This window comes from Medicago truncatula, chromosome 1 (genome assembly GCF_003473485.1).
Source record: "Medicago truncatula cultivar Jemalong A17 chromosome 1, MtrunA17r5.0-ANR, whole genome shotgun sequence".
Classification (NCBI taxonomy): Eukaryota; Viridiplantae; Streptophyta; class Magnoliopsida; order Fabales; family Fabaceae; genus Medicago; species Medicago truncatula.
The window spans coordinates 3119273-3131722 of record NC_053042.1 but is presented as its reverse complement, the minus strand read 5'-3'; the positions used below and the strand labels follow the sequence as shown (position 1 = coordinate 3131722).

The following is a 12450-nucleotide window of genomic DNA, read 5'->3' as shown; positions in this document are numbered from 1 at the left end:
TAGAAGATAGTTCAATAAGTGTTGATCAGTCTCTTCACTCAAAAAAAAAAAAAGTGTTGATCAGTCTCGACTTATTTACAACCATGTACTCATGTGTCTCTAAATTTGCTAAGGTTCTATAATGTTTTTTTTTTTTTTAGAGAAGGTTCTATATTTTAGCATCAATTTTGACAAGTTTTTATGTTGCTTTCAATTTAGAGGTGGCCCACCACTTCCAATACTTAACTTTAATATAAATGCAAGTCCACATGGAAAAAATTATTTTCCCAACTTACATTTAGCAGCAATCGTTGCATTAATCACTTGTGCCTTAAAATTTAACCATAACTTTTGTTTAAGATTAGTTATTTTTATCAATATAATTTTGTTATTGTTAGCTTACATAATAAATATAAGGAAGACTACAAAGGATTGAAAGAAAAAGTTTTGGAAACTCCCACGTTGAGAAATATGAACATTCCAATTAGTAATATTTAACTCATTAGTTTGCTCAAAAAAAAAAAAAATTTACTCATTAGTCCATAATTTTGACTTCAATTCCTTCTTGGTAGATCCATTCTATTTGGATGATCTCATTCTTGAAAATAATGTTAACCGTATTTGACTATGTATGTATCAGTTTTCTCCAAAACTCACATGTAGGAGGTCTTTATGGAGTTAATAAGATAAGGAATGTGATGACTTGAGTTGGTTTGAGTGTTCAAAAAATTTCCTTCCATCATTGTATTAAAAATAGTAAATTAAGATTTTAAGAAAATTGAATATATCATTGACAATGTAATTTCTATCCTATGTGATATACATGTCGTGAATATCTTCATTTTTGCGAGGACCGGGTTTTATTTTAGCCTTGTTAAATATTTATCTTGTTTCCTCAAAAAACCTATCAAAAGCAATGGTCACAAGTAGTGTTGGAACAACTAAGTTGGCGCAAATTCAATTCTTACACTGTGACAATGTAAGAGAATAATTTATGGAGGAAAACAACTATTTCGGTTCTTGCATGTGCACCTCCTTCACAATGTTCACTAAACTACAAAATAGTTTATAACTCTAAATTTAGATTTGAAATTGAACAAGGGAGAGATGAATTGGGATTCTAGAGGTTTAAAGTGATTTGATTCTGTCAATTTAGTCCCTAATGCCACGTGATACTATTATTGCCAGCTAAAAAAAAATGCTAGCTCGAATTGTTTATACACTTAACGGTTAAATTTAACGTCAAAGACTAAAGTAGCTAATGAAATTTAGAGTTATAAACATCTTTAAAAAAAAAAGTTTACCAAATTCTCTAATTTTTCTTGCACAAATAAAAACAAAGTCGACATTTTTTTTTTTTGACTAACAAAGAAAAAACAAAATTGACATATTCGTCGTATAAACGTATAACAATTGACATTCGACAAGTCAAAGGAAGATGATACCTTTAGATTCAGTTTCTTATCTATATAAGTAAAAAAAAATGTTGTTCAAACCTTACTTTTCAACATGGTTGACAATTTCAGACCCTATCATCACATATATATAAAAACCTGCGGTGCCAAACTACAAGACATATCTCATTCTACATTAACAACTTCAACAAAGAAACAAAAAGAAAGAACTTCAACCAACAAACACATCTCTAATATTCATTCTTTGATATTAATTCAATCATCATGGCAAATGCCATAATCAGCCCTCAATATTGTGCTCCAGGTATGAACCATCATCTTCTTGGGACAATTTTTACTAAGTGATTATTGAAACTACTTTATTAAACTCCTTGTACTTTTATAATATATTTATTTATTTATTTGTCTATAAAAAAATAATGCTTTATTAAGCTGCATGTATCTAATTAAACATCCATAAACTTATTTGATTAGATGCATCAATATGTATATCCTTTAACCTTTTTTTTTTTTGGTTTGTAATTTCAGCTACACATCCCATTGATTTGATAATCACAACAGAGAGGACTGTGAGAGATAACTTCACAATTAGAGACATCAACGACAACATCGTTTTCACAGTTAAAAGTTCTCTTGTAACCATCGTAACACCCCGCCAACACCGGTTCTTATTTGATGCTAATGGAAATCCCATTCTTCATCTCCGTAGATCGGTTCGTTCATCAACTATAGAAATAACTTATTATATAAGAGATGAAATATTAATTAAGTTGCAGCATCTAAATGATAGTTACTACTTTGTTTTTGCAGCTTCTAGCAGCAGATGATTGTTGGAAAGCATATAGAGGTGAAAGTACTGAGCCTAAGGATCTTATCTTTACTAGGAAACGTTCATCATTGATGCAACTAAGGACCAAATTAAATGTGTTTTTGGCAAATAACAACACAGGAGTTTGTGATTTCACTGTCAAAGCAAATTTATCTGGACAATCTTGGAATGTTTACATTGGTGAATCCAACAACGTTGTTGCTCAGGTTTGTGTTTTATCAGTTTTTTGCAAAAAAGAAATGGTAGTAAATTGTAATAAATCCATAACCAATAACCAGATTTTTATTGTGATTATTGCAGATAAATAAGAAGCTTGGCACTATTGTTAGCAGGGAAAAGTTCATGGTCACTGTGTCTCCAAACATCGATTATGCATTCATTGTGGCTCTAATTGTGACACTTGATTAAGAACCCACAAGAACAATGATAGTTCACACGTTTCTGATGAGCTAATGTTACATATCACTTCAGCTTCTTCAAGTTGTGTATTTTTTGTTTCTTCTTGTAATGAAATGTAAAGATATATACTCTAACTGAACTTACATATAAGCAAAAAGATACATATATTTCGTCTGAAATCTTAAGCTGTTAAACACCTCAAAATGCTTGCATATTGTTGTTGTTAATACTAATGACTAGAAATACTGACCTTTGGAACCGCTTATTGAACAAGCAAAACACATTCTAGTTTTTGAAATAGGGGTGAATAATTGTTTTATACAAAGCTAGTTAAAATTGAAAATTACCAACTAGAGGCATTTTCTAAGCATAGGTCCACAGCTATAAAATATACATGTATGCGTTTAGTGTTGGAACACAAAAAACTGCCAACTTCAACTGTTCTCCAAAGTTGGTTCAGATGCATCTTGTTCATTTGAAGATGATTGTTCTTGAGCTGGTGCACTGGTTTGTAGCGGTTTTTTGAACTGCACCAAGATCATTGTCATGTTATCGCATCCATCACCAACAGCCAAAGATGGCGCTAAACACCGGTCTAGCACTCTTTCACAAACCTCAGAGAGTTTGGTTTCCTGTGAGATAAAAAAAGTGTATCGTGTTAAAACATCTGTTACACAGATCAGCCAAACTACATTTAAATAATAGCTCGGATCATTATGCTTACAAAGAAAACTTGGATCATTACGCATAAGACTACTCATAAAAACCAAATTGAACTGTTAAACCGAACCGAACCAAACCAAAAAGAACCGAAATGTGAACAGTTCATGAACTGAACTGAGCTGGTATATTTTATTACACAGTTCAGTTCATGAATTATCCATCACAATTTTGTTTTTTTAAGTGTGGTTTGATTCGGTCTTTGGCTTTTAGTCCTAACATCAGTTAATGCGCAGAACGAATGCCTTTAACTTGTGATGACCAGCAATTTGAGCCAAATTTAATAATAGCAATTTGGTATACAGAGCAAAGGTTAACAAATAAACAGTTCAGTTCAAAAGAAACTGATTCGTTCGAAAATGTACAGTTTGGTTTTCAGTAATAGTATTCGTAGTTCTGGTTCGATTCATAACACAGAACCGATGAACCGAACCTTTATACCAGTTCAGTTCGAGACAAACCATTAACAGTTTGGTCCAATTTTACTAAACTGTTGTAAGTAACGATTCATTTCAGTTCGGTTTGGTTTTTCTTTCTGAACCAAACCACAAACAATCCTCATTATTCAAGTAACACACACATCGACAGGATAGAAAATGCAAGCACAACATACTACCCTACATAGCATATAAAAAGGCTACAGCCAATTGTTGCTTTCAATTTTACTATAAACAAATTACTAAAAGCATGATATATCATAAGTCTGTGCATATTTTGCGAATTCTCTACAACTAAATTATATAAGTGCAAATAAAATTTCTTATACAAGACAGTACTAGGTAAGTGCTGTATTAAATATCATCAATAATTGAGTATTGAATACTCAAACAATATGATTGAAAAAAAATGTATAACTTGAACACTCACCAAGAGAAGTTCTTGACGTACAAAATCTACCAATTGTTGGCTTGATAGGCAATCCCTGAAACGTAAGAAAAAGAATGTTGAAGAAATGGCGTGTAATTAAAATGGGGAATTGGGGATATCAAGCATAAGAACCATACCATATGCCATCACAAGCTATCACTATAAACTCATCTTCGTCGTGAAGGTCGACCTATGATATAATTCCAAAAACAAAACTCTCATTTAGAACATTACTAAAAGTTCATCTTTAAAAAAAAAACATTACTAAAAGTTGAAACACATGTAGTAGTAGCAGATATTGATACTCTTGACTAAGCATTTCATTATTGATTCTACCATATTGTCTATTGAGAAATAGGGTAATCTGACTTGCAATGGAGCAAACTTACAATGTTTATGTCTGGATTGGCGGTCACAACTTGTTTTTCAGCAGAAAGAAATCTATTATTTTTGAAGTCCACGTCACCTGCAGAATATTAAAACATATTAAATGGAAACAAATCAAACAATAGAAACCATATAAGTGCATCTTCTTCACAAAGAAACTATAGTCAAGAAGAAACAGTTTTATATCTTGAAATCTACAATTATGCAATTTAAAACCAAACAACATGCATACAAGTATACCTCCTCTTGCCTCCAAAATAAAGCATACAAAATAAAATAATAGGAAGGTTCCTTTTATTTTTGGTACACTAAAATTATCATAGCTCAAGGCGCAGAGGGGAATGTCACTTACTAAGTTTAAAACTGAATAAAGGAAGCTCACTTGCCGGTAGGTAGGTATGTACTATGTACCTATAGCTCTTGCAAGATTTAAACTCCCATTAATTCGTCCTGCATGAATAAAACCACCAGCTTTATAGATTCTTTCCTTCTCAATCACAAGCTCAGGTTTGTGATCTCTAGATAAATTGTATGCCTGTAGAACAAAAATCCATAGTCAGAAAAAATTATGTCAATGTCTTCAAGTTCCTACTTAACACATAGCCTACATAAGAAAAAGAATTAAACAAATTCTAGGCTTTTAAAAGAATATTCTTGATGTATTTAGCCTCTCAAATCACGAGACATGCATTGTGTCACGATGTTTATAGAAATAAAAAAAATAAAAGAAACATAACAGGTAGCGTACACACACGTTCATCCAATTATAAAAATTAATGCTAAACTTAAAATTTCAAAAATTTCTGTTCTGAAGTTACCTGACCATTCCTAGATATTACGCAGCGTGAATCACCAGCATTCGCAACAAAAAGTAGGTTGTTTCTAATGATTGCAACACAAGCAGTGCTTCCTGAATTTGGTCCATCAAAGTCTGAATGAGGCCCCTGTTTACAATATAAAAAGATCAAATTACAGAATGCCAACAAAAAGAAACTAAGTATATCAAATGATACTCGAAAGTAAACATCGAAGTATTCTTCAGAGATCATTCCTACCTTCTCAAAGGCCCAATCATCACTTTGGTCCTTATTATCATTGCTTCTTGGAGACCGAATCAATCCTTCAATTATTCCATTGAACCCTTTTACCTTATCACCTAAGACTGCTAATTCCCTCCATCCCCTTTGACCACGCATCATCTCATCCATTCTGCATAATAACCAAATAATAGCTCATAACTCACTTTTTTGTTACTTTCATGGTAGGAAATAACCTGAACTTGCGATAGATTTTTCTTATATTGTATCAATTTGAACAGAAGACAAATGATAAAATCAAAACTTCACAACAGGCTTTTCTTTCTTTTTTTAGCTTACCTCAAAAATGCTTTCGTAAGAGATGTTCCAACATCTCCAGCTATGTATTCTTCACTCTTGAGCACCTGTTGGTGAAGGTGCTTGGCACAAAACTTTGCAACCGCCTTACCTGAAAATTTGTGTTAACATATTTTTGATTAAAAAGATACATATAATTTCTGTCATAAACGCCATCCTTCCATTACCTCCATGACCATCATATACACCGAAAAACGAAGTGGATGAATCCACATCAAGATGCGCCGCATGCTAGCAAAAGAAAAAAGAATGAAAAATAATAAACTACATATTATATTAACGTTCAATCTAAGAAACACAAATAACATCAAATGAGCTCCAATAAACAAAGTTAAAAGCATAATTGACGGTATAACATTTATTCCCCAAAACACGATTCAATCACAGTGCGCCATCATGATTTTGACAAAAATTACACTTTGAAGCTTCAACAGAATCATGATGGCACTGTGATTTCAGCAAACTCGCAGCCACTGCAGACAAGTACTTAAAATAATTTGAAGCAGAGTTTTTGAAAAAATTCAAGGAATCTTATGCACATTTCTCATAGAATTTGACCACATATACTTGCTTCTACAATTCTAAATAAACGCAAATCGCAACTATGAAATACACATGCATCTATCAAAAAAATAAGTTAAGAAAAATCCATCCACACACAAGAATTTCAATTGATTACTTACTGCATCTTCCATTGTTGCACGCCAACCTTGCATAGATGATAAACCATATCTAAGATTGTCATTTTCACCATCTTCTGAGAACTTTTCAGTTTTAGGAATGCTGAGAGTTGTTCCCATTGCTATATCTGAATTAAAACAAATAACCATCCATTACCTTATAAATACCAAACTATGGAATAAAAATTCAAATACAACTTTTGCAAATCTACGTGCCAAATCAATTAGCAAAAAAGAGGAATCATCTAAAGTTTACTATTTTTCCTTTTTGTTTCTTTCTCAACAACATGATTCAAGAAAAGTGATATAATAATCAAAGAATGATCTAAAACCAACCATATACAACAAAAACATGAAATTAAATATTTAAATATGAAACATTAAAATATAAAGAGACAACAAACAAAGATAGAAAAATATTAAATATTAAAAAAATAAATATGATTTTTTTATTTCATAAACTTTTATCATCTTCATTAGACAGAGAAATATATCAAGATAATTAAAGATAGAACCAATAATAGAGATTAAACTAAATGTAGAGTTCATAATCATGAAGAACAAGGAAGACCCATATGAGAATATGAATACTAAATTAACAATAAGAGTTAAAAATTTAATTTTTTTTGCATTCTCACATGAAAATGGAGAAAACTTTGTGAACAAACAATTGAAGAATAAACAAAGTTAGCTTTTTTATAATTGAGAAAAAGAAGAATGAAGAAATGAATGATATAAGGAGGTTGAAGAAGTGTACCAGGACATAGAAAAAGTGTGAAGAAAGAGATAGTTGGTACAAGAGAAAGAGAGAGAGTGAGAGGTGAATGAAGAAAACACAAGTAGTGTTGCCACTAGTGATGAGTCAGAATAAAGAAAGAAAATGAGGAAACTTTCTTGTTTTGTGCCTTAGAATTTGCACAACACTGTTCATCCACTTATCAACTTTTTGATATTGATATTATTAGATTAAACACTTTTCTGAAAATTATATTTATAATACATAAGTTTGAACGAGTTTTAGATGGTTCTTTTATGTATGAATCATATACTATTTATGTGTGAAAATTAATTTTTCGAGCCGAGTAAAAATAATTGTGACAAATTTTTAATCAAAGATTTGACACTCATAAATTTTTACTGATGAATCTAAATTAAGACCTCTAATTAAACTGAAAAGCATCTTCTACTATCTCATGATGCTATTGAATTTCTTGTGGTGTTTGTCTTTCCATGTAATGTATAAAATAAAAATAAAGAAAAACATTCTCACACAATTGAATTTTATTGGTGAAGGGTTGATATACATTTGTTTTGTGTTATTGCATTTATATGGATATGGACACTCTCTTATCTCTAGATACGTATGCCGTGTTACATGGATATGCAAATTGTCTTTTATTTTGGATGTTATCAAGTTGACAAGTGTGTATCAATTTCCTTTCAGAAAAAGTATCTATCAATTTGTCCTTTTTATAAGGGTTTTGCTAACCTTTACTTAGAGGACAATGGTTAAGGTAACTAAAATTAGTAACTTTACATTGTAAACAATAATTTATAAATTTTTTACAAGTTAATTTGACCACTTTTTATTATTTTCCAACACAAAATTTCTATTTTTATTCCTTTATCCAATACTCAAAAACAATAGTTAGCATTTCCCTTTTTATAATAGCATCGTTATTTTCATTACCATAAGTACAGAATACCTCCTTAAGAAAAATACAAAATATCTTTTTAAATTCTCTTCATTTTCAAATTTTCCTCAACAGTGTAAACATAATTATTAAATGGTGTCTTTCAAAAAATAATTATTTAGTTACATACGTTGATATGTAGAACGGGTATATGAGATAAGTTTGTTATTAAATATTAATATACTAAATACTAAATCAGATTAATTTTTCCAAACCCAAAAAAAAATTATTTTAAAGGAATAAATTTACTTTATTTCCTTAAGGGTAATGTTTGTGATACATGTTGAAACAAAATTAAATACGGGAGAAAAAACACAATTATCCTCGAGCTTAACTGAGTTGATAGAGACGATGTATAATATATAGAAGGTTTGAGATTCAAACCTCAACCACAAAAAAAAAAAAAAACACAAAATTTTATCGCTCTTACAAGGGAGTTGACAATAAGGTTTGCTTGTCTCTTTATAAAATTAATCTTATAGTATACTCCATCCGTTTTAAATTATAAGCAAAAAAACAAAAATCACACTTATTAAGAAAATTAAAGCATAAGAATTTGTAGCATAGTTTTTTGTGTTTTATTTGGAATAAGTTTTATGGGAAGATGTAAAAATAATTTTCATTGGCAATTGGTTATGGAAAAAATAAAAGTGAGAGAAAATTAAATGTAATTTGCATTTAATTTCATGAGAATAAGAAAAAGTTTTTATTGGAAAATATGATTTTTTTAAAAACAAAATTAAATAGAATAAAAGTTTGTTTTTTTGGATTATATTTTGAGACAAAGAAAATGAATTTTTTTGCTTATATTTCAAGACGGAGGGAGTACGTGTCATGCAAAAAAACACTAATCTTATAGTTTTGATTAATATTCAAAAAGACCTTGCAAAAATGTAAAATAGATCATACACAATAACATCAAAATTGTGCATTGATGTCATCTGCCACTACTTTTCAATTTCCACATATGCATTCAATCTCCTTTTACTTTAAACTTTGTATTATGTATTAAGTTTCTGATTGGATGAGCGGCTGCAAATCACGTTTTACTTAAAATCACGATAAAAAATTACTTTAATGCAAAAACTCCAATTATCAACATTTCAAAATCAAGGTAGATTTACATTGAATACAATAGATATGTTTTTGTTCATCAAACGCCACTCCAAACATACACTAATTTCTTCCATTGCATCATATTAAGCTAACTTTGCCTTATACACACCATCTCTACTTTTATTCCATAATAACTTATCATCATCATTGCTCAAAAATAACAACATCCTCATGATCAGATAAGCCTATTGGGGGTTAAAGATAGCATCTATGACAACATCATGCCACCCCTCATTCTTATGATCAATAATATGACTCGCGAGTCATCCATACCATAGACTATTAGATTGAAAATATGATGTATGATCTCCTTGTGATCTTCTTAACTTTTCATATTTTCCCTCACCTTGCCATCGTTTCCAACTTTTCATATTGCTTTCATTCTAACTATTGTACAACACTTAGTATGGCGAAAATGAAACCATATAAATGTCAAAACGTCATTCCTTAATACCCTTTCCTCATCGTGAGATTCTGCCAACTAAACTAGTTAACAACAACACCTCACGTTACTACATATTATTATAAACCCTAGTTTATGTAGGGCTTAATTGCATGTTTGATCCCTTATGTTTATTTAGTTTTCAAGTTATGTTTTAAAAGTTTCAAGTTGGTCCATTACGTTTTAAAAGTTTCAAGTTTGTCCAAAACGTTACTCACATTGGAATAAGTTAGTTCATTCCACGACATGATATTAAGATTTGTACAGCTACAATGTATGTGTTGGTAAACGGGAGTCCGACACCTGAATTTCCGCTAGAAAGGGGTTTGAGAAAAGGAGATCCTTTATCCCAGTTTCTTTTCTTACTGGCTGCAGAAGGTTTGAATGTTATGATGCAATCCATGGTGGAAATTAATATTTTCTCCGGGTACTCTATTGGGGAGCACGACTCAATGGTTATTTCTCATCTTCAGTTTGCAGACGACACGCTTCTTGTGGGAGTAAAAAGTTGGGCAAATGTTCGTGCTTTGCGGGCTGTCCTTCTTCTTTTAAGGTGATGTCGCTCGGGGCTAAAAATGAACTTCCACAAAAGTTTGTTGGTGGGGGTTAATGTTTCAGAGTCTTGGTTGAATGAAGCAACGACTATGCTTGGTTGTAAAGTAGGAAAGGTCCCCTTTTTGTATTTGGGTCTTTCGATTGGTGGTGATCCGAGGCGATTGTTGTTTTGGGAGTCGGTGGTGGATAGAGTTAAAAAGAGACTGTCAGGGTGGCGTAGCAAATTTCTATCTTTTGGTGGTCGTCTGGTTCTCCTTAAGGTTTTCCTGTCCTCTCTTCATGTCTATGCCCTTTCCTTCTTCAGAGCTCCATCAGGTATAATCTCTACCCTTGAATCTTTATTTATAAATTTTTTTTTGGTAGGCGTGAGGATCATAGGAAAATTTCATGGGTTGGTTGGAATAATATTTGTGCTAGTAAAATTAATGGTGGTTTGGGAGTGAGGAGGATGAGGGAGTTTAATGTTTCTCTGTTAGGAAAATGGTGTTGGAGGTTACTAGACGATAAAGGTAGTATGTGGTATAGGGTGTTGGTAGCGCGTTATGGTGAGGAGGATGGGAGGTTGGCGGTTGGGGACCGGAGTGTTTCTTCGTGGTGGAAGGAGGTGGCGAGTATTCGGGACGGGTTAGGTGAAGTAGGTGAAGAGTGGGTTAGGGACAATGTTGAGTGTAAGGTTGGTGATGAGATTGACACGGCGTTTTGGTTGGATCCGTGGGTGGGCGGTGCGCCATTGTGCGTTTGGTTTGGGCGTCTGTTTGACATAGCTGTCAATAAATCTATTTCGGTGGCAGATATGTGTGAGTTAGGATGAGATGAAGGGGGGGTGGCAATGGCGTAGGCGGTTGTGGGCCTGGGAGGAGGAGTTGTTAGGGGAGTGTAGGATTTTACTGTCTGACATTACCTTGCAGCATACAGATCGGTGGGTGTGGAGACTTGATCCGTCGAACGGTTACTCAGTTAACGGTGTTTACCAAATGCTCACCAGTCAACCGGTCCAGACATCAGAAGTTTTATTGGATTTAATTTGGCACAAACAGGTTCCCTTGAAGGTCTCTATTTTTGCGTGGAGACTCCTACAAAATAGACTACCGACGAAGGATAATTTGTGCGTGCACGGTGTTATTCCTCATAGTCATGATAATCAGCATTGTGTGATTGGTTGCGGTGACTTTGAGACTGCGCAACATCTGTTTCGCTCTTGTCCATTTTATGTTGCCTTGTGGGGGCAAATCCGGTCTTGGCTAGGGATAGCTACCGCCGAGCCTTTATGTTTGTCAGATCATTTTTATCAGATTGTGTATTCTGGAGGTGCATCACGTACTATTCGCACTTTCATGTAACTTATCTAGTTGTGCTATATGTGAGTTTTTTGGAATGAAAGAAAGAGCAGGGTCTTCAAAAATAGGGACCATATTGTTCACCAAGTGGTAGAGAAAATCAAATTACAATCTTTTTGGTGGATGAAGGCTTCTAATATTTCTATCCGTAATAATTTTCATATGTGGTAGTCAAGCCCTTTTGTTTGTTTGGGCATTGGCTAGTTTGTTTCTGTTTGTCTCAAGCACACCTTGTGCTTGAAATTTCTCTTTGAGTTTTTAATATATATTTCATTTTTGCTTGTTCAAAAAAAAAATGATATTAAGTTTAATAAAACAAAAAAATTAAAAAAATGTTTTAAAACTGGTTTTCTAAATAAGTTAAGTTCCGCCACCCATATTGTTAACTCAAATTTTTAAAACGTTAAGTGATTGAAGGGACTAACTTATTCCAACGTGAATAACATTTTAGACCAACTTGAAACTTTTAAAACGTAAGAGACCAACTTAAAACTTTTAAAACACAAGGGACCAACTTAAAATCTAAAATAAACATAAAGGATCAAACATGCAATTAAACCTTTATTTAGAAGAAACAAGTGAATATGATATGTTATTTCATTTTCATGTATAACAAGCGATCGAGAACAATTTCTT

General features: G+C 32.4%; 2 protein-coding genes across 4 annotated transcripts; one reads left to right on the top strand and one right to left on the bottom strand.

Annotated features, from left to right (window-relative positions):
- The first annotated feature begins 1537 nt into the window (after positions 1 to 1537).
- LOC11433478 (protein LURP-one-related 10) lies at positions 1538 to 2801 on the top strand. The gene is made up of 4 exons (XM_003588822.3): positions 1538 to 1698; positions 1923 to 2107; positions 2205 to 2429; positions 2524 to 2801. Exons 1-4 carry the CDS (start codon positions 1659 to 1661, stop codon positions 2629 to 2631), a joined length of 558 nt encoding a protein of 185 aa, XP_003588870.1. The 5' UTR covers positions 1538 to 1658; the 3' UTR covers positions 2632 to 2801.
- LOC11425794 (probable protein phosphatase 2C 60) lies at positions 2790 to 7582 on the bottom strand. 3 transcript variants are annotated; one of them, XM_024775285.2, is made up of 11 exons: positions 7428 to 7582; positions 6674 to 6798; positions 6158 to 6221; positions 5973 to 6081; positions 5652 to 5805; positions 5415 to 5540; positions 5008 to 5131; positions 4599 to 4675; positions 4347 to 4399; positions 4210 to 4264; positions 2790 to 3254 (listed from the first exon to the last, which is right to left on the bottom strand). In XM_024775285.2, exons 2-11 carry the CDS (start codon positions 6788 to 6790, stop codon positions 3057 to 3059), a joined length of 1077 nt encoding a protein of 358 aa, XP_024631053.1. In that variant the 5' UTR covers positions 6791 to 6798; positions 7428 to 7582; the 3' UTR covers positions 2790 to 3056. The 3 variants fall into 3 exon arrangements, with proteins under 3 accessions (XP_024631053.1, XP_024631054.1, XP_024631055.1); XM_024775286.2 differs by lacking the exon at positions 7428 to 7582 and adding an exon at positions 7309 to 7332; XM_024775287.2 differs by lacking the exon at positions 7428 to 7582 and adding an exon at positions 6887 to 6909.
- Between the last annotated feature and the right edge of the window lie 4868 nt (positions 7583 to 12450).

Coding starts and splice junctions, on each gene's coding strand:
- LOC11425794 (XM_024775285.2), bottom strand. CDS start 6,790: ATGGGAACAACTCTCAGCATTCCTAAAACTGAAAAGTTCTCAGAAGAT. Junction 4,265..4,346: donor ATAGCTTGTGATGGCATATG/GTATGGTTCTTA, acceptor CTTACGTTTCAG/GGATTGCCTATCAAGCCAAC. Junction 3,255..4,209: donor TACGTCAAGAACTTCTCTTG/GTGAGTGTTCAA, acceptor TTTATCTCACAG/GAAACCAAACTCTCTGAGGT.
- LOC11433478 (XM_003588822.3), top strand. CDS start 1,659: ATGGCAAATGCCATAATCAGCCCTCAATATTGTGCTCCAG. Junction 1,699..1,922: donor CCCTCAATATTGTGCTCCAG/GTATGAACCATC, acceptor TTGTAATTTCAG/CTACACATCCCATTGATTTG. Junction 2,430..2,523: donor CCAACAACGTTGTTGCTCAG/GTTTGTGTTTTA, acceptor TGATTATTGCAG/ATAAATAAGAAGCTTGGCAC.